Source organism: Caretta caretta, chromosome 8, assembly GCF_965140235.1.
Source record: "Caretta caretta isolate rCarCar2 chromosome 8, rCarCar1.hap1, whole genome shotgun sequence".
NCBI classification, from domain to species: Eukaryota; Metazoa; Chordata; order Testudines; family Cheloniidae; genus Caretta; species Caretta caretta.
The window spans coordinates 29527071-29549004 of record NC_134213.1 but is presented as its reverse complement, the minus strand read 5'-3'; the positions used below and the strand labels follow the sequence as shown (position 1 = coordinate 29549004).

Below are 21934 nucleotides of genomic sequence, written 5' to 3'. Positions count from 1 at the left end.
TTTGTAGTTCCTATATGATACCTTTAAATATGTGTGTTGCCAAAAACAAAAGCCATTAATTTTATCTCTTAAACTAAAAAGTATGCCAAAACAATTGGAATGATTTTAAAAAGTGTGATGGGGTAGTCACCTAGGTGGGCAAGTGGCATTGGGAGCATATTTTGCTGCCATGTGGTGGGGAGGTTATCGGATTCCAGATCGGATTTTCCTTGGAATGATGTTTCAGGAGGGCTGCAGAGGAATCCATAGAATATGCTGTAGGGGTGGGAAGAGAACATAACCCCCTCTGAGGTGGTACAGACTGATCGGAAAGAGTCCCCTCCAATCTGTAACCAAAGGAAATATCCCCATGACTCAGGAGGAGCCTATGTGGGGGTGGGGTCTGAGGATCCCAGAGGACTGTTTAAAATAAACCTCAGGGCCTCTGCTTTTGAGACAGTGATGCTACTTCTGTGTGATTATGAATGTTTTATCCAGTAGTTTGAATGTTACAGAGCATAAAGTATTATGGTGAAACAGTACTTCTATGCAGAACACCCTTCACTAAAAATGATCACAGAAGTTAATCACAGCTGAAATGAAGTTGGCTTTGTTTCCAGAATTTGAGCTCAGGACATTCCTTTACACTGTTCTTTATTTGGGGGTGGGGGTGAGACAATCAAGGAGAGGTGATCTGTGGGATCTCTGGTAGATTCATGTTTACATGGGAAATATTCCAATGACATCGGAGTTAAAATATGCAGTGGGTTGGCTTTTAATGAGATGTGACTCCACTGACAGGATCAGTGCCTGTCTGAAGTAGCTTGAATAACTTTCCGAGCAATTTCTATGATTTTGGTTAAGTATAAGGGAGGGAGAAAGACGGGAAAAAGTTCATTTCCATTTATGAAAAGGTTAATTTTGTTCATGAAACAGCTCGTGAATTTGTTTTAAGTGAGCTGCTCCAAGATGACTTGCTGAAGTATCTTTCACCATATTTGGGTAAATCTAGGAGTCTCAGCAACCCGGAATGCCTCTGATTTGGAGATACCATGTATAAAATCTCTACATGTATTGGCTACAATAAGCAGATGACAGAGTTTTGGATTGAAAAGGAGATGGTGTGTCCTTAATATTTGCAAAGTACTAAGGGTGTCTACCTGTGCCATTCAGCACCAGAATCCCACCAGTGTCAGGCATTCAGCAGAGATGATTTGTGAAAGTAGCCCCAACCCAGTGGTATTGGACTCTTCCTGTCCAGTAGCTCTGTACTGGATGCAAGACGGCGAGAAAGCAGAAGGCTATAACCCATGGATATGAATGGGAAGAGAGGAAGTTCAGCACCAGAGAGTTACTCTAGTTATTGGGATGTGGCAATATGTAAGCTGAATGACTCTGCGGTAGTGGGAATGGATGGGCTGTGGAATCAGGAACTATGGAGCATAGGAAAGTGGGGAAATATCTCCTTACTGTCTCATGCTTCTGTCCTGCATATCTCTACAGCGTGCCACCCTGGAACCGGGCTAGGTGATTTTGATATATTTATATAAATTATGGTGACACCTAAAGGTCTCCTCCAAAATCTAGTACAATTGGGCCTTGACATGGTAGAACACACACAGTCTCTGTCTCACGGAACTTTAAAATCTAAAGGCCCTGTGCAGGGGCACAGTCCCATTTACCTGAGTGGGGCTCTTTGTGGGTGTATGGGTCCATCCACCTCCATCGTAGTGCAAGATCAGCATCTACATACTCAAAACTGACCTCAAAGGCCTTCTGAAGCCCTTCACCATTCAGTCATGGCTGCACGGTACTCAACCAGGCCCTACCATATTAACATTCTCTTCTGCCTACCTGCTCTTGATCAATTACCTATATAATAGGAGGCTTGCATTCAAGATCAGTGTAAACATTGTTTACTAATAAACTAACTCTTTGAAATAGTACTAAAATGCTGTCATTTCTTCCTGTCGCATCACATGCTGGCAGTTGTTCAAAGGAAAATTAGAATGGGGAAAAAAAGATTGTATGATCATACAGATGGAGCATTTATTTTATATAGAAACTCTATCTACAGATGTTCTTCCCAATTGACAATAATACATTCTTTCTTCTTAACCCCAGTGCATAGATCAGAATTTAATCAGTGAAGGGTGTGTACTTTTTACATTAAATGGGTGGGTCTGTAACTTGACTGGCAACAATTTCTAAATTAATCACTGTTGGATACCCTAAATCAGGTTTATATAATCTCATTTGTAGCACATGTGCTCAGTGAATCACGAGCATAATAATACAGTTGCTTTATTCTGTCATAAAGAATTGCCAATTTACAGGCCAGCTCCACACAAATTAGAATTGGCTCCTTCACAAGGCTGTACAAGTCTTAAAATACCAGGTTTTGAGGGGCACTTTTACCGTGTGGTAACCAGATGTAATTTTAACGAATTGAGCCCTTAAATTGTAACTTTACCAGGATATCACAATTAGGAGTTGGACAAAATGGATTGGATAGAAACTTGCTTGACCTTGCTTTTAAAATCTTCTCTTAAAAATCAAACCAAACCCAAAAGGAACTTTTATTTGAAGTTTTAAAAGTATATTTGATTGATTAACTACTTCATTCTTTCATTTTTGTCTTTCCTGTGCACTTCAGGTTCCAAACTGGAAGTGCCTAAACATCACAGGATGTTGTTTTAGGGAAATTTCTAACCCAGTTTTGCAATCTGAAGTGGTTCATAGACTTTGGATAAGTATCTGAACCTGAAGAATGATCAAAGCATCTCATCCTTTCGAGGGTCTCCCCTTTCTACTCTTAATATTTAACAATTCAAAAGCCACCAAACTAACCATGATTTAAAGTGTATCTGAAGGGAAATGTATGAATAGTAACCTAAGGTATGCTTCTGAAGCCAAACCACATTATAATCCTGTATCTTATGGATCTAAGCATCCATAAAGGGTGTTCAAATATTTTTATTATAATGCACCATAATGTATGGTTTAACTTGGCTCCAGAAACAATGTGGACAGAGTTTTAATTTTTTTAATTTAAAAAAATGTGGCCTTTGCAATTACAGAATCCGAAAATGTTTACAAGTTTGAGATCAGCTACATTAGGGAAATGTCATATCAGGCTGCTTAATTAAATCAATTTGGTTTATTAAAAATATATAATCAAAGGGTACATTGAAAACAGCCTACAGCAAATGCAGAGAAATCTATGATCAGTCACAAAGTTCAGAATGTTTTTAGCACATGAGTGCATTGCTCAACAGTGTGTGCATATTTCAGACCACAAACTATTTTTGTCTAGACTAAGTCCACATAAGCAAAATCTGAAAGGTACTGTCTATTCCATAAAATCTGTTATGCCAGTGGACCTGATTATAACACAATAGTCCCAAGATATGGTTTAGTCTGGCAGTGTAGATGGGACCCAAAGTGGGTTTTAATCATGAACCCAAATCTTGTTTATCTCTTGCAAAAGTCCAAGGAATCCTTTCTAAGAATATGTAAATCACTCATTAGAACTGGGAATAGAATGCAAGTCTTCTGATTCCCCCAGATTTGTAATTAATCATGCTACCATTCACTGAACTGATGGGTTTTAGATTTTTCCACTCCCACCTTTTAGATCCTTTTCTTAATCAGAAATTTACAGCTTGAGACCTTTTAGTTCGTGATGATGAACAGTATCTAAGCTCCAAAAAAGGTGCAAGATGCCCTGAGAAAATCAACAAGAGCTTGTCTGGGACTGTTCAAATGAAACCAAGTCATTGACATGTAAAATAGCATCTCTCAAAATCTGGAATTTCTGCAATGGTAGAAAGATTACCTATATCTGATGGAAAGTGAAGGGAGTAAATCTGATTTAAAACTAACAGATCTAAATTGAGAATTTTTGAGAAATTTGACAGCTGAATCATTTTGTACAGTAGATTTCCTCCAAGAAACAGGTGTAAACTGTTAGTGTAATGTCTGTCATATTAGAATAGTATAACAGGGCACTGATACCAGAATATGAAGCTATCCAACTTAGAGCTGAGGTCATTGGCATGTTAATTACATTAGCCAAATAAATTGTGGAACTTGTTGTGGCAATTAATTCTCAGTGGGAGCAAACAGCATCACTTGGCCCTGAACTGAACACAGCTGGGTAGTGTCACTATTAGTGACTCATTTTAAACATGCCTAAGAGAACCTATATGCTTAATCCATGTAATATATAGCACATCGTGGAATTATAAATTGACAAGAACAAGGAAATTGCTACATCATAGTATCTAAGTTTATAGATTCATTCATTTTAAGGCCAGAAGGAACCACTGTGATTAGCTAGCCCTGGTCTATGCTAGGAATTTACTTCAGTATAAACTACGCCTCTCAGGAGTATGAAAAATCCACGCCCGTGAGAGACATATTTGTGTCGACCTAACCACAGGCATAGACCAGAACTAGGTCTGTGGAAGAATTCTTCTGTTGCCCTAGCGATCACCTCTCAGGGAAATGGATTTCCTACACCAACAGGAGAAGCTTTCCCGTTGGCGTAGGGCAGGCAGTGTCTATGCTGAAGTGCCACACTGGCACAGCTGCACTGCTGCACTGTTTTAAGTAGACATACCCCTAGTCTGACCTCCTGTATAACACAGGCCATAGAACTTCCCCACAATGATTTCTAGAGCAGATCTTAGAAAAACAACACACGGTTTTTGTTCAGGATCTTTTTTAATTTTATTTCCAAACAGATATTGACAAGATCTAGCTAGAGACATAGACTGTCTCTCATCTGTTTCCTAGCTTGTATTGGTTGAAATAGTAATGTTAACTTTACTTTCTAATTTTCTTTTTAATGACCAAACATTTATCATTATATGTATATATTGCAATCCCAGTGCAATTACAAATATCACCTCAAATAGGACCCAATATAATCTCCATGGCACATTAACTTATGTCTTTAATATTGACTGAGGGGTATCAGTACATGCCCAGCCCGAGTACATGCTGGTGCATATTTGAAAACCTTGTACCTGGGCTGTTCGGAATTCCCTCAGCTGAGCTGTATTGGGTTGGTGACTTCAGCCTGTTAGAAATTGTGTGTGTATATTTATACCCTCTCCCCCATAGACTTATTGGTACTATAGCTCCTCCGATCTTCCTAAATATACGGGCATAAAATTATGCTTTATGGGAAGCATTATGATGCATTGTGTCAATATGTAACATGTGGCTTCGTAACATGTGGCCTCTTAATGCGTGGACTGTTGGCACAGTACGTTGGAAGTCTGTTATGTTAAAGGGATAGTATTGAAATCTAGACGGCTTAAAATAAAAGAGCAGTTTCAGGTACTAGTCCTGCAACCACTTTTTTTTTTTTTTTGCATTTCCTTTTTGAAACAATATTTTGTCTCTCCACTGTTGCTATGTGAAAAATCCTCACAAAAAAGGGGAAACCGCAAAATGATTATACACAAAATGCTCTCAACTGTACAAAGTATAGAAACTTCCCCACTCTAATCTTTGGTCTTATCTGCCCTAGACATTTTCTTACAAATTTAAAAAAATTATTAAAGTTAACGTTTAAAATCAAATTTACACAAGTTAAGAGGGAAGGTACTGTACAGCTGGGGTCGGGCTTGGGTTATGGGGGATTACAAGTATCGGTTACAAGGTACATACATATCACATAACCAGCATAGATCCAGGTTGGGGTGTGGGAGTTTTCAAAGCATCAGTGGATATATTACACCATTGCACTACCACAGGTTTAGCGCCACAATTGGAACAACAGTGGGAGCACTGGTGGCAGTAGGCAGTCGGTGTTGTGTAAGCCCGCTCTCGTTAGGAGTAGACAACAAAGGGGTTAAGACAACTGGGCTGCTGGTAACAATAGTGGGAAATGTTAAGGAAAAACTTCTAATGCAGATGCAGTCTAGATACTAATCCTAGAAGCAGCCTGTAGGGGAAAATGAAATCAGAAGTGTGAAGTGATGATTAAACTATCTGCATCCCTTTAACACACAATCAAGAGAGTGCCAAATTACATTATAAAAAGAAAAGGAGGACTAGGGGCACCTTAGAGACTAACCAATTTATTTGAGCATCAGCTTTCGTGAGCTACAGCTCACTTCATCGGATGCTCACGAAAGCTGATGCTCAAATAAATTGGTTAGTGTCTAAGGTGCCCCTAGTCCTCCTTTTCTTTTTGCGAATACAGACGAACACGGCTGCTACTCTGAAATTACATTATGGTACCCATGTGACATACTATGTCTCTCAGCATTTGGGCGGGTACTTCCCAGCACAGGTAGACAGATGTGTGCTAGCTCTGCTCCAGCTGGTGCTCTAAAAATAGCCGTGTCCCCATGACAGTGTGGGTGGCAGCCTCAGTACAATCCCACCCAACCCCAACTCAGGGGGCTAGCCTGTGCCACTGCAGTCACACTGCTATTTTTAGTGCGCCGGCTCCAGCAGGTCTGGTGTGTGCCCACCCATACTGGGAAGCCCCCTCTGAAAACCTATTATGCCAGTGTAAAGTTCAGTTTATAGGTCTTGCCATGCCTGGTTGCCCTGAGGCTCTTCAGATCTCATGTACACCAGGTACAGAACTGACAACTGACTCTGACCAGCGGGAGAGAATATCTCCTACGTCCTAACTGTCCTTTAAGTTTTCCCCATCCAAACAATACACAGTTGCTACTCTTCTAAACTGACATGGTGGTTGTTGATTTTTTAATAGAGTTTGTATTTTTGATGTACTATGCAACAAAACCCATTTACAAACAAGTTCAAGTGGATTACACAGGATGACTTTATCGTTACCTGTGAGAGGAAAGACTGTCCGGTAGTTCAGATGCTAACGTGGGACTCTGAGACTAGCAAACAATTCCCTGGTCTGCCATAGACTTCCCATGTTACCTTGGTCAAGTCATCTAGTGCCTCAGTTCCCCATCTGTAAAACAGGGATAATAGCACTGCCCTGCCTTGCAGGAGTGTTGTGAGGTGCTCTTTGACCAACAAGGTAGTGTCACCAAGACTGTGAGACTGCTAATTATCATGAACTGGCCTGTGACATATTTTTCATTGAAATGTCTGAAAATAGGGAGTTGTTATGGAAAAACTGATAGATTTGACAATCACAGGCACAGGTGTAGTAATATGTATTTGATGTATTGCCTCCTCTCTGGGATCTCTTCCCCACTCACCCCTCCCAATCTGCTAACAATGTGTGCTGTACAGTAATATTCTAGTATGCTTAAGGAGCAACTATTATTTTTGATGCCCCATAACTCAGATGGAATCAAGAAATTTCCCTTCCATTTTTTGATGAAACTTCCTTTTCTGAGCAAAAACTCCTTATTAGGGCTTGTTTAAGCAGGGGTATAGCCCACTGGATTAACAACATGAAGGCACTTTCTTAGTGCCGAATAAGAGTATCCACTCCAGGAGCTGGTGTGGAATAGCTATTGAACTTTAAATTCACACCTTACCTTATTTTACAATAACTTCCCCATATAGACAGGTCCTTCAGTCCAGATTTTTAAATTAATGTAGTTTTGCTACGCTCAGCATAGCAATAACTAAACTGATTTAGGAGTCAAAATCACCTTAACAATCAATGGGTCTTGAACGTCTAAATCAGTTAAGCATTGCAATGCTGAGCACAGAAACACCGACATACCTTTAAAAATCGGAGTCTCTAGAAGTTTATTTAGTGAACCATCAAAGGCTGGAGGTGCAAGCGTCCTATGCTAATAGTATCAGAGCAGCATACTGGGGTAAAGCTTTTCTGGGATACTGGTGTACCAGTTTCTGAGCACAGCATCCCCGGTTTGTGCATTATAGCTACGTGGCACTGCAAATAGGCACTTAAGTGAAACTTAATTTTAATTCATTGGGAAAAAATTCCTAAGGGCAATTGTTACCGCTCTTAATAAATGATAGCGCACGCCCCAGGATAATACAGCCAGCAGAAAAAAATCCGTGCTGGAGTTGTTGACCATTGAAGGCAAGGATCAGAGTGGAGGGGAAGATAGAGGATTCTGGCTTCCTCCCTATCGGTAAATCACGCTCCGCTTCTAGTTAAGCCCGGAAAGGTGGGGGTGCGAGCCTCTGTCAAATTAGTGGCAGGTAACAGGAGGCTGCCCAGACCTCCTTGTAGCCCTCAATCACGCGGGTAGTGAAGTTAATTTCATTAACACCCTTTTGTCCCCTGGCTCCGGGCCGGGAGCCGGGGAGGCTGCGGCCCCAGGACCGGGGGAGGGGCCGGGACGCGCGGGCCGAGCCGAGCCCAGCTGCGGGTCATCCCCTCAGGAGCAGAGGCACCGCGCGGCCGGCTCGCTGCGCGCCGGGGCTCTGCCGGATCCCTCCCAGCTGGGCTGGGGAGCCCAGGCCGCCTCCCACGCCCTCCGGCCCGGATTGGAGGGCTCTCGGCCGCAGCCAGCGAGCGCGGCGCGGGGCTGGGCAGAGCTGGAGCCGCGGCGGGGGAAGGCGGAGAGCCCGCGGCCGGCGGGGAGCCGGCAGGATGATAGTGACGCGTGAGTGAGCGGGCCGGGCAGCAGAGGGGATGTGCGCGGAGCGGAGCAGCGGGGCCGAGGCCGGTCGGCGGCGGGGGACGCCGGGGCGCTAGCCGCTCGGTGGTCCGCGGGGCGAGCCGCCGGGGCGCGCTCCGAGCGCAGCGGGCTGGCTGGGGACTCGGTCCCGCCCGCGCTTTGCGGGGCTCTGACCTGACACCCTGCAAAGGTGGTGGTCATCCTGCTCAGAAACCTGCCTTGGTGATGGCGGGGGGGGGGCTGTCTTTTTCTCCTAGCCTTCGTGAATAGCAACCCCCCCCCCCCCCCCCCGCTCCAGTGTGCTGCCCGGGGGTGGCTTTGAGTTGGGCACTCTCCAGTTTTTCACCTCTTAGCTGAAGTCTCTCTGCGGTCGGGCTTCTGGCCAGCCCGGGTGAGAACGTAGGTTTTCTTTTTTCCTGCCGTTATTCTGCCGCTAAACAACTGATACTCGCCTTTAAAGCATCTGGGCCAGTGGCCTAGATTCTTCAGAGACCATCTTGACCTTGAACTCACTGATTGTGTGTCTCCTGCAATACCCACTGTAGGGTAAACTGAGGCACCGAGCAGTTAGGTGACGACTACGCTTTAGCTCACTTACAAATAAAACCTCCTCATCCTCCTTATAACTACAGCAGGACACTTAATTTTCAAGTGTATTTGGTTCAAAACAAGTAAATAGGCATGTGTAAGGAGTGGTGGCATTTCTCCCCTCACCTTGCCAGGAGATTATGGTTTAAATATTTCGCAGGGACTCTCCAATTAACATTGGTAATGCACAAGGTGCTGCTCAAATTCATATGGTTCCAGGGGAGTTTACAATTGAGATATTGATTGCAAAGCTGAGCCAGAGCAAATAGTTGTGTCTCCGGGGTATACTGGAAGACTTGACTCCCAAGGACAGAGTTGTAATGTGGGTGAGTGTATATGCTGGCATGCAGTGACATTGAAACAATGAGAGCAATACTCCAGAGAAAACAGAATTTACTTTTTTAGGGCAAAAAGAAACTATTGAAAGCGTTTGAGGGCACACACCTTTAATTGAGGTGAATAGCCAGAAACAATTACATCTACTAGTTAAAAGAAAAGGAGAACTTGTGGCACCTTAGAGACTAACAAATTAATTTGAGCATAAGCTTTCGTGAGCTACAGCTCACTTCATCGGATGCAATCAGTGCCCCTAAATTTGTTAGTCTCTAAGGTGCCACAAGTACTCCTTTTTTTTTTTTTTTTTTTTTTGCAAATACAGAGTAACACGGCTGCTACTCTGAAATCTAACAGTTAAGTGGATTGTACAGTATAATTTTTTTGTTTAGAACGACAAGTGTTTGTAAATACATTTGGTTGGTGAGAATTCAGATGGATACTGCTGTGGCTTTTTTAATGTTGCTATTACAGTAGGCTATGTTGATTGATTTCTAGATTTTATGTACATTTTTAAAATCAGTTTATTGTAATAGCTCTTGTTTATGCTAGTCTTCTCTCAGATGCTTACTCTGAGAGATTTGCTGTGCTGCCTATAGGAAATTTCATTAGTTAAAAACTCAGTTGCTTATTTTACTGTGTGCCTTTGAAAAACCAACAAATTGCATTAACATACTGTTTATTGGCAAAGATGGAGATTGCCCACTGACCTGGATGGAAGTAGAACTTGGCACTTTGCAGATCAGCTGTCCATGTTACCATATCAAATGGTATTTGCTGGGATCTGTTCACCGGTAGAACTGAAGAATAGATGGTTTATATCATCAAATACTGATTGTCTTACAGAAGTTCACACTGAGCTGGCCAGCTTGGGGTAGTTTATCTTAGTGGCATAAAGCATTCCTGCTAGATATTTGATATTTAATATTTTTCAGTTATACAGTGTCACATTCCAGTGACCCAGCAGATGCACCAGCATTATCATAAAGTGAGGAAGGAAGACCAAATCTTTTTGCCTCTACGTTTCTGGATGTTAAGATCAGTAGCATAAATTAGCCTGGCAAAATCTTACTCCCTTTCTTATCCAGGGCAAATAACCATTTTTGTTGGGCTAATAAAAGAGATTTAAGTTTGTTAATTAGCATTATGTGAAAGTTAAGTGAATAAACTTATTTATTCCCATTCCCACCTCCATAGATTAATGTATCTTAGAATCCTAGAATCATAGAATGTTAGGGTTGGAAGAGACCTCAGGAGGTCATCTAGTCCAACCCCCTGCTCAAAGCAGGACCAATCCCCAACTAAATCATCCCAGCCAGGGCTTTGTCAAGCTGGGCCTTAAAAACCTCTAAGGATGAAGATTCCACCACCTCCCTAGGTAACTCATTCCAGTGCTTCACCATGCTCCTAGTGAAATAGTGTTTCCTAATATCCAACCTAAACCTCCCCCACTGCAACTTGAGACCATTGCTTCTTGTTCTGTCATCTGCCACCACTGAGAATAGCCTAGCTCCATCCTCTTTGGAACCTCCCTTCAGGTATTTGAAGGCTGCTGTCAAATCCCCCCACAGCTTCTCATCCAATGTAATCCCCAGGTCCTTTTCCGCAGAAGTTCTGCTTAGCCAGTCTGTCCCCAGCCTGTAGCAGTGCATGGGATTCTTCCTTCCTAAGTGCAGGACTCTGCACTTGTCCTTGTTGAACCAAGTCTTGATGACAGTCTTACAAATCAGGGATTGTTTGGCGTATTATTTTAAGCAGGGCAGTGGAAACTGTCTGTTTTGTAGGCAAGGCATTCCAACCTTGAACATTGGTTAGATAGTCTACTGACACATGCTGACCCTAGTATTAAATAAAGGGCAACTGTTTAAGAATTGACACTTTGTGGTGCTGCTGGAGGCTAGATATCTGATTTGTGATACCTGTTGGGATTTTGATGTACAGCTGGGCAACGCATTGGGATTTGGGTGGATCTAGTCCAATGGACATGTTTTTCACAGAACATGTGCAGATGGGAATTGGCTTCCTAGGAACTGAAGTTTATGGAGAACTGATATGAAATTTTACAGATGCAACACAGAATACAGACCAAGGATGTCAGGAAGGACTAATAAGTTTATCTGCAACCTGGCCCTATATCAGCCCCAGAGTTAACTCAACAGCTTGAAGCACAGCCCACAATGAAACCAAGCAAGAGGCTTCATGAAGGACCTGTTAGCTTCGTAGGCTAATTTGTTGTAGGAACAATGCATTCCGGCATTTGGCATCTGGCTACTGCAGCTGCCAAGCATGTCCCATACATGTTGACTCCAGTTTTGGAGCAGATGCAGGTGGTTGAGAAGGACAATAGATTCAGCATTGCCAGTAACAGAAGGAGGCAGCAGCATCTGACTAGTATTGGGGCCATCTGCTTTGCTGTATTTTTTTGTAGGTTTGCCTTTTGCTGTCATAGTAAGATTAGTGTATTATGGAAAAAATCCTTCATGTGTCACACGGGGATCAAGAGGGAACAAAACTCTTTTGAATTGTTTCTATAGCCTCACAAATTGGCGTCCTAGCCTAATCATGTAAAGTTAAAATTAATTCTACACTAATTGTTCTCTCCTTTGTACCTGCTGTGAGTGAGGAGGAGATGTTGCTACGCTTCCTGGTGAGCTGGGAGTGTTGAGCAAATCTTACTTGTCATAGCGATTTCTTATGCAATTTAGTGCTGCTGAAATGGAGAGTCCTGGGATAATTGGTATGGAGTTGCTGCAAACAGCAGGAATGTTCATGCCCATCTGTAAGGTTTTGGAACAATTTCAGACTTAAAAACCCTCCCCCTTCAATGTACTTAAACCCTGATCACCATCTAATTCTTGGTTTCAGAGTAGCAGCCGTGTTAGTCTGTATCCGCAAAAAGAACAGGAGTACTTGTGGCACCTTAGAGACTAACAAATATATTAGAGCATAAGTTTTCATGGGCTACAGCCCGCTTCATCGGATGCATAGAATGGAACATATAGTAATAAGATATGTATATACACACAGAGAAGGTGGAAGTTGCCATACAAACTGTAAGAGGCTAATTAATTAAGATAATTAATTCTTATCCATCAAAACTGGAAAACTACATTGTAACACAATGAAGGTGAAAGATGTTCATTCACCTTGATAATGGAGGTGTTATAGTTTTCCAATGCAGGAAAGCAGTAGTGAGGGACAACTGTTTTTTAAGAAAAAACAAAAACCCAAAACAATACATTAAGAATGAGTTTTATGTTCAATATATTGCAACAATACTGTCGAGTATAAATTTATATTCTGTAGTTTTAAACAAATATCCTTACCTGTTACTAATACCTTAAATTATTAAAACAAAGTATTTTTAAATTCTCAAGTACTAGTTACCATTCATGCTGCTTGTTTACATGAAGTATTTCATCATTTTAAACTGCGATTAGTCTAGTTTGTTTCATGTGCTGTTTCTGGTTAGTTTCATTTTCTTCCTTTCCTATATTAGCACAGGGCTGCTGTTCTTGGGCAGCAAACACTGCAGAGGGTATGTTTAAATTCAAATCTTCATTGATATTTTAATAAAAACATGAACATTCATATCAATGTGAGCATTTGTTTGGTTTTTGGACCTAATCATCCCTTCTAAATTTTGGTTATGTGATAACCAGCCTACGTAACTCTATATTACAATCCTATATGGAAAATTCGCACAGGTCATGCATTTGTGTTTTGCTTCCCATAAACATTTGGCAGTGACCCTATCACCTTTGGCTCAAGAGAAAACAGCTAACTTTAAAGTGCTGTCTCTAATCTCTGATAAACTAATGGGGCTTGCAGGAAATGGAAACTTTCCAACTGCTTAAATATTTATAAAACCAAACAGTGTATTTAATGTGTGAGGCGGAATTGCCATGTCAGAGTCACTCTGGTATTTCATACCATATGCAGATAATGCAGTATGATCTCCAGGAATCTGCCTTCTGCTCAATCCTGAGAAAGAGGATGTAATTGTAATAGAATTTGGAGTGTCACTCCTGTGCCAGCTTTTCAAAGGATCTCCCATTTCCTGCTTCTATTTAGGAAGGGCTGACTCCTTCCCTACAAGCATCTGAGCAGCTATATTGGCATCAAAAAAGAGTAAGCAGTTAGAATCATCCTGTGTTTACTAGCATATCTATTTTAAAAAGTTGGTCAATAAGTCTATTGATAGATCCTGTTGTAGTATCTGTGTAACTGGGTAGGGGCAAAACCAATTCTAATAATTTAGTGAGGTTGGTAGTTATCGACAGTGGCTAACACACAAAGTTTGTACACCTGTTACAAGAACTGTCCAAATATTTATTAATTCCCATACCATTTTAAGGTAAAATACATATCTTGATTTCATAGTTGGAGAGAACTGAGACTGGGAGTGGCACAGAGCAGGTATTAGAAGTCTAGAGTTCATGTCTCTTTCTTCTGCATAAACTACTAGGCTATGTTGCTTCCCTGATCAAAAAATAAAATGGGTGACCATTTCAACAGGCTAAATAACTATTTGTAAGGAGATGGTACAGATCCTCTGTAAGGATATCTCGGACTCCAGTTTAGTCCTCACTGAGCTTTGGTGTCTCTTAGCTACACTTTTAAAGCAATATGTTAGTTTACAGAGTAAGAATATTCATGATTTTAGTAGCTCAGTTAAACCAGGATTTATAAGTGCCTTGTTACTTACATCTCTAATACCTGGTGCCCAAGGCTGATGCTGTACCGTGGATGCAATACAGTGCCATGCCTTCATGAGTATTGTCCCTTTTTCAGTTGTTAACATTTTGGGGGCATTGGAATACTCTGTGTGCATCCACAGAAAACATCAGTTGGGTATTTAATATGTATGCCATTGTTACCACAATAGCCTTTCAGACAGCGCGTATCTTAAAATTTCCTTCTGTCAGGCTGAAAACTAGCTTGGCATATCAGGAGCCTAATGTAGGTCAGCACAAATCTTTCTTTTGATAAAGTTTATTTCCTCCTCTCAGGTTGATTAGTATCATATTGATACAGTTTGGGGTGGGGGTGGGGAATGTCCTTAGATCACATCTAAATAGCTGGGACTCTATTTTCCAGCTATCTTAATTCCCATTAGAGTTAAGAGGAGCTGCACCTAAATCTTCCCTAGACTTCAGTGGCATCCACAGATTTTTTAGAGCATTTTGGCAACCATTTCTAGCAGTGAAATAATAACTGCTAGATCGTTTCAAAAGTTCTAACATTGGAACAGATGTAGAGCAAGAAGTGTATTGATGCTTCCTGTACAGAAGCCTGGTCACAGAGAGGCAGCAGGCCAAGGTAAAGCTATTCAAAGTAAAGAACTTTGTAGTGTCTGTAATGTTTGTGTAAAGTGTTATATTAAAATACCTGAAGGTAGAAGTTCATTTAGCTACAGAATAGAAGTGTCAGCGGTACAACTTTTCTGAAGCTGCCTTAACCTTGTTCTCATCACTGTGGTGAAAAGGTCATTGTGTCCAGGATCATTAGCTGATGGAAAAATTACTAACTGAAACATTTTCTAAGCTGCTATTCCTGGATTAGCTTTTTCTTGATTCAATTCACAGTGGAAATGCAGCTGTAGTTTCAGAAGGAAGCTCTGGGTTACTTTAACCTGGGAAACTATTTAACGTTTATGTGACTATGTAGACTCTTCCCTATTTGCTGGAAAAAAAGATGTGCTTAACTTGAGTAACTAACATGAGTTAAAGTTCTAATGAAGACAAGGCAGGGTGTAGTTTACTTTTTGCAGAGTGAGCAAGTTGAGTTAAAGACTACGATGAGTTTAGGGTTTCCTTGACCTGCTAATTTGTGTGAAAACTACAAATGGCCTTACCTAACACAAGGTCAAATTCTAGTGAAGACAGCTAGAGTTAAGAACAAAGCTTTTTTTCCTAGTAAAGATAATGCCTAAAGATTTCTTCTTCTTTTCTCTTATTGAGAGTATGTCATTTAAGAATGTGTGTGTGATTTATCAATCTGTTCCTGATTTTGTTAATAAAGGCTATGCTTTGATAAAATTATGTGCAAATTGAGGGCAATTGGACATGAAATGTGTACTATGAGAGCAGCAGTAATGGTGTATTTAGACTGGGTGAAGTTGGAATAGTGGTAGAAATTTGTGACAAATTTTAAAAATGAAAAGTGCATCAGTCTGTTTAAAACAAATGTCATTTCAACCTACCTCCTTACTTGAAGGTGAAAATGGGTTGCTTGGGTGTGCGTTGCAATAGGATTACCTACATTAATCAAACTGAGCTAATTTGCATTATGTAATAAAACAGTTTCAGAGAGAGAGACATTTAAAATTCACTTAATGAAGAAGGAGCAAAGCAGTAAATTCATGAAAAAAATAGAAATACATAGATGAATTCCTTCACCTTACTGAACTGATAACTTACTGCTGAATATTTCAAGCGAAATCAGGCTATGCATTCCTATGCATAAATGCATAGAATGCTTTTTTTGTTTAGAAAATATATTTTAACAAACCAGTTTGTTCCTTCAGTCTAGTATGCCAGATTCTGAAGCTCTTTCTAAAGATCTGAGGAGAATGTATAGGGACTGTCCATATGTCAGACAAGCCTTGACAGTTTGGTTGGACTCATACCTCAACTAGAAGCCTCCCTAGGAAGGAGAAGAGTGCAGTTTAGGATTCCTCTCCTCCCCAACAAACACCAGTAACTTCCAATATTGGCACAGTTTAGAGGCAGCTGGTATGTGCTCTTCCAACAGCATACTAAACTTGTTTACATTTTTAAGGCATCTGGTGAGTGTTCTGTATTTCTGTAAGGTTATGCTTTGCCTCTGTTTCTGTGGGAATGTTGTAGTATTGGCCATAATTGCTGTAAAATGAGCAGTTGATTCCTGATATCTGTTGTTCTGAAGTAACTGCCTAGTGGAATTGATGGTGGGCCAGGAACAAAATATTAAAAGACCCTACCAACAGGTACTATACTGGGGCAAATTCTTGTTACGAAGAACGAGTAAGTGGTGTCCAGTGTTACTAATGGTGTGCTGGCCTTCCAGTTTAATTAATAAAGTAGTGTTCTGTGCTAGGTGTATGTCCTGCTGTCATGCCTAAGAGTCAGTATGTGTGACTGGCCATTGATATCTTGGACTGGTAGCTGGACATATGTATCATAGATCCTTTTTTGTTCATTCCAACATATAACAGATGTTTCACAGATCTTCACAGGTGGATGACATAGACTTGTACACTGTATAGCAAATATACCCCACTTTCAACATATTTGTATGTTTGATGCATCTACTCTACGGTGGAATAAATACTGTGTATGTGCGCGTGTGTGTACACGTGCCATAAAACAAGTTCTTGTCCTTAAAACGGTAAACTAGCAGAACTCACATACGTAGGATTCCTCAGGAATCCACCTTTGTGGAGTCATACAGAATAAGCTTGCTTATTTAATAAGTCACTCCAATTACTTGATCTCTAAATTTCTTGTTAATCACTGAAAATCAACCTTTTGTTTTGTTACAGAAATTGAAGCCAAAGAAGCCTGTGACTGGCTGAGGGCTACTGGTTTCCCCCAATATGCTCAGTTATTTGAAGGTACAGTATGATCCATACATCTGATTTTAAATCCAACTGGAATCCCTTAAAAAATAAATCTTTCAGAGCTCAGTACCTCTGACCACACTTATACTGTAAGCATAGCCATGTTGTTGTAACCAATTCTTACAAATTTAATCTGATACAGTTTATCAAACAAAACATGTGGCTGAGTTGTGCTGTGCACACGGAAACTATATCTTAAGTCAATGTTTGTGCAGCAATGTAAAGTGCTTTTAAAAAAAAAAAGATTGGGGGAGAGGGGGAAGGACCAAATATGAGTAATAAGCGCTGGTAGCAGAGATTGCAATTCAGGTTGAATTTCAGTTTCCCTACGTTTTAATAGCTCGAAACTTTTTCAGTCTCCTTCCTTTTTGTCTGAAATTTTCCACGTTTAGTTTTTCACTCCTAGCAATCCCTCAAGCTCTCTCTCCACCCTCCCAAAAATGCTTGAACATAATTGTTTGAACCACTTTTTTAAAGGGGGGGGAAAATACTCTTCCAATCAGAAATGTCTCAAATAGATTATAAATTCAGTCTCAGCTTGTTCTCATAGTGTTATTGGGCTACAAGGGTTATTCCAAGTTTGGAAAAAGTTATTGTCATTTTGAAGTTATAAACATTTAAAAACAAAGTTTATGTTTGCATGTTAGAAATATGCTTTTTAATATTTGTTTTAGTCTAAACTTTTGATTTAGGATAGCTGGGTTGAGGGGACATGAAACCAAATAGCTATAGATCAAGGAATTTACAAACATCACTGGCAACACTTCCTTTCTTTAAAACAAACCAGCAAACAAATCAGTGATTGCAACATTAAGATTGAGAAATCAAATAGTCAAAGCTCAGCTTGGAAGTCATATGCCTTAAAATGTGATGTCTCATGATATCCTTTGTCAGACTGAAATACATAGATATAAACAAGCATTTTGTGTGCAACCTTACATTTTGTGTAGATCCTCAGTGTACCATACTGTATAATACTCTCTGAATTAACCTGAGGATGGAATGCAGTGTTCTGACTTCACTTGATATTTAAATGTCAGTAAGATCTAGAAAAGAATCCAAGAAAAACAGTGCCAGTAGAACTAGCATCCTCCTTGATCTGGGAGGGTATATCTCAAAATCTGGGCTGTCAAACCTTTTAGTCATACTTTTAAACTGGAGAACTGCTTTACTCAAGTGTGGCATGTTTTGTTGATCTCATTAAAGTTTAAGCAGAGTGTCTAGGCTGTGTGTAGTGAGCAAGTCCTTCCTATAGGCAAGATTTTTGTAAGAAATTCCAGTTTTATAAACATATGTAGGCAGTATTACCATCACATAACTTTATCATGACTCTAGTGATTTTGGTGGTTTTTGACAAAGAATTTAGACTATACTTGCCATCACATTTCAGTTTAAGTTAAATAAAACTAAGAACCTTGGTTTTGATGCAACCTAATAGCCTAGTCTTGTAAACACTGGGGCCCTAGTCCAGCAAACACTTACGCATGTGAGCAGACCTGTCCCTTGGGTACGTTGAATCGGGGCGACTGCCCAGGCCCCACGCTTTGGGGGCCCCCACCCTTTGATAAAATCATGAGGAGGTGAGCTGGGCAGGCGAGTGGGGTGAGGAGGCGGGCGGAGGGGCAAGAAGGAGCTGCCATACCAGAACCTCCCCCTCTCCCCAGCGCCTCCTGCCCGCTGGCGGGCCCCCCAATCAGTGCCTCCCCTTCCCTCTCAGTGCCTACCACGTGCCGTGGATCAGAAGTTTCGTGGCATCAGGAGGTTCGGGGGGGGTGGGAGGGGAGAAGAGTGAGTGGGGTGGGGTGGGGGTGGAAAGAAGCAGGGTGGGGGCTTGGGAAGGGGTGGAGTGGGGGCAGAGCCTGGGGGGAGCACCCCCTCCCGGCAGATTGGAAACTCGGCGCCTATGTCTCGCGTACCACCCCCCACCCCCACCCCCACCCCACTCCCTGGATAGCTCTGCATGTGAGTAATCCCACTGAGGGCGTGTGCGTAAAATTACTCGTATGTAATTACTTGGAGATTGGGCCCTTAGTTATTTGCATGTCAATTGCATGTGTGTATATTTATATTTAGTTTTATCTAGCTTAAACTGAAATGTGATGGCAAGTACTGTTTAACTTCTTTGCAGATGTTCATATTATGATCTTTGTGAAGAGACTATAAGTAGGGTTGGCAGAATTTGATTTTTTTTTTCATTTTTTAAAAAATAATTTCAACAGATATCAGTGTTTATAAGCTTTTTTTTCAAGTTTTCTTTTTTTTTTAATTTTCACAGTTGCGGGAAATCATTGGGGGAGGTCATTCAGTGGAAGGGTCAGACAATTATTTAATGACTGTTGAAATTAATGAGTTGTTGAGAAGAAAAAAGTTAAAGCTTATAACCATTAAAACACAAATTGTCTACATACTTCACATATCAAAATATGCCAAGTAAATAGCCTTAAATCAAAGCCTTAAGTTCTCACGTAGCATTTTTCTTTCTTTGCCTAACCTGTAAATCTTGTTTAATATTGATGGATATATTTTTTCATTGTTTTCATGAAATTGATGTTTAACAATCTTTACTGATAAAAATCTAAACCCTCCAAGCTTAATTATAAATATTTTATATTCACAGACATGCAGTTTCCTATCGACATCAAAACTGTGAGGAAAGATCATGAATTTTTAGATCGAGATGCTATTGATTCTCTGTACAGGTAAATATTATTAGTTTGAGTTTTCCCCCAGCCCAGCACACATGAAAATTATGCTTATAGTGTTTAGCATTTAACATACTCTTTTTGAGGGTATATTTTTTGTTTTGTTTAACAAATGACTTGTCTGACATCCCAATTCAAGAAAGCTCTTAAGCACATGCGTAAGTCCCATTGAAACCAATGGCCTTACATACTTAAAAGTGAGGTAGGTGCTTCAGTGCTTGCCTGAATGAGTTTCTCTATAGCAAAACTATTTTCTCTGTGTACAGAGTGAGATGGAATACTATTCTAGCTCTCCTTAATCCATTCACCATCAGAATCACATTAGAATAATGGCACTTTTTTTTTTAATTTACTGGAACTACATCTCAACATTTCATGTTGATGTCAAAGCGATTACTCATGTGCTTAAGTGCTTTGCTGGTTTGGGGCCTTATTGATCCTGCAGTACCACCGAAATGATTTAAAAAAAAAAAAAACCCTACGAAAGTCCTAATGATCTACCTTAGTCCCACTGGTTTATTTCTTATGTTTTAAGACATTAATATGACCAAGACTTTTTTCTTTGCCAAAGTCTTACATTGATGTAGCATCCTTCACAATCACCAAAGCTTTCTTAAGCTTTTATTAATGAAATAATATTCTGATTGGTTATAGTCCTCTCTTCGGACTTGGCAAGGGGAGAACTCTAGCTGTAGACAACATCATGTAACTGCAGAACTGGGTTGGTGGTTTGGGGGCATTTCAGGAACCCACAGCAGAAAGTCAGTTATTACTGGCAGAAGTTCAGACTGTGTTTTTAAGAGTTCAAGGGCAGTTATAAGAATGTCTGTCTGCTTTTATTTAAGAAAATAATTTGGCTTAAAATCTTCAGTCCTTTTTTTCCTTTACCCTAGACGGTTAAATACACTGAACAAGTGTGCAGCAATGAAAGTGGAAATAAGTCGTCAGAGAAAACGGGTATGTCTTTAAATTTTGGTTGTTATTTTGGTTAAAAATAAAAAAATTACTCGATGGTATTTAAAACAAACCATGTAAAGTGGCAGGCATGTTTTGAAGAAGATCCATTAAGGATTAGCAATTGTTTATCTTTCTGTTGTCTTAATTTGAGTTGTCAATGAGCAAACCTGTCCTGCAAAACACATGCATTTTCAATTGAAAAAAATTAAAGGTAGGAATCTAATTAAAAATTTTATCAGTTTTCATTTTGTAACTTAGCCAAATAGAGCATTTTTAAAAAATAGCATAACGTGGTACATATGTCATTGCCTGGTAAGATGAAAGTTTTTACTCAGAGATTTTTAATGCTTTTGAGTTGACAAATGGACTGCACAGATGCCTTGACACAACATGTGCTTAAGTGCTGCCCTGATTAGGGAGACTCTTCTGAATCAGGGCCTGAAAATGTATGCTCAGAGGAGGGCTCTGTGCAAGCTTCCTAGCCACTGTATCTCAACTGATCTATAGGTGAGGTTTTGCAGTGTTGTAGTTGTATTGGTCCCAGGATATTAGAGAGACAAGGTCGGTGAGAACAACAGGCTATTGAGCTTACACAAAGCTCTTATTCAGGCCTGAACTTCCTCTTCTGGACTTCAAACAATCCCCTAACCTCTCCAAACTCATCATCAGAAGCAAGCTCCCCCTAGACCAGGACACACCAACTCAAAGTGGCAACGGACCCTGCCAGAACAACAGATGCAAAACCTGTCGAAATATCTCCATCGCTATGATGATCAACACCGCACACAACACACCTTTCAAGATCCATGAGTCTTAAAACAACATGGTGGTGTACATAGGCACCGACTTCTCCTGGCGCCGGAGGGTGCTTGACCCCTCTCTGCCCCTGGCCCCGCTATGACTCCACCCCTTCTCTGCCCCCATTCCAACCCCTTCCCCAAAGTCTCTGCCCCTCCCTGCCCCTATTCCAACCCCTTCCCCAAATCCCTGCCTCTTCCCCGCCTCCTCCCCTGAGCGCGCCGCGTTCCCGCTCCTCCTCCCTCCCTCATGGAGCTTGTTATGCCGCGAAACAGCTGTTTTGCGATGGCAAGTGCTGGGAGGTAGGTGGAGAAGCGGGGACACGGTGTGCTCAGGGGAGGAGGCGTAGGCGAGGGGTGGGGGGACAGGGAGGGGAGCTTGGTTGCCGGTGGGTGCACCCACCAATTTTTCCCCAGGGG

General features: G+C 41.0%; 1 protein-coding gene across 4 annotated transcripts in view; it reads left to right on the top strand.

Moving 5' to 3' along the window:
• Nucleotides 1-21934, top strand: part of LOC125640968 (rho GTPase-activating protein 7-like) — a 154305-nt gene that overhangs the window by 110034 nt on the left and 22337 nt on the right. For 3 of the 4 annotated variants that reach the window (XM_048860196.2, XM_048860195.2, XM_075131369.1), the window contains 3 exons: nucleotides 16981-17052; nucleotides 19676-19757; nucleotides 20654-20717. In XM_048860196.2, coding sequence (XP_048716153.2) covers nucleotides 16981-17052; nucleotides 19676-19757; nucleotides 20654-20717 — 218 coding nt within the window. Of the gene's footprint in view, nucleotides 1-8263; nucleotides 8520-16980; nucleotides 17053-19675; nucleotides 19758-20653; nucleotides 20718-21934 lie in introns of those variants that run through there. The other variant, XM_048860198.2, reaches the window with a different exon arrangement.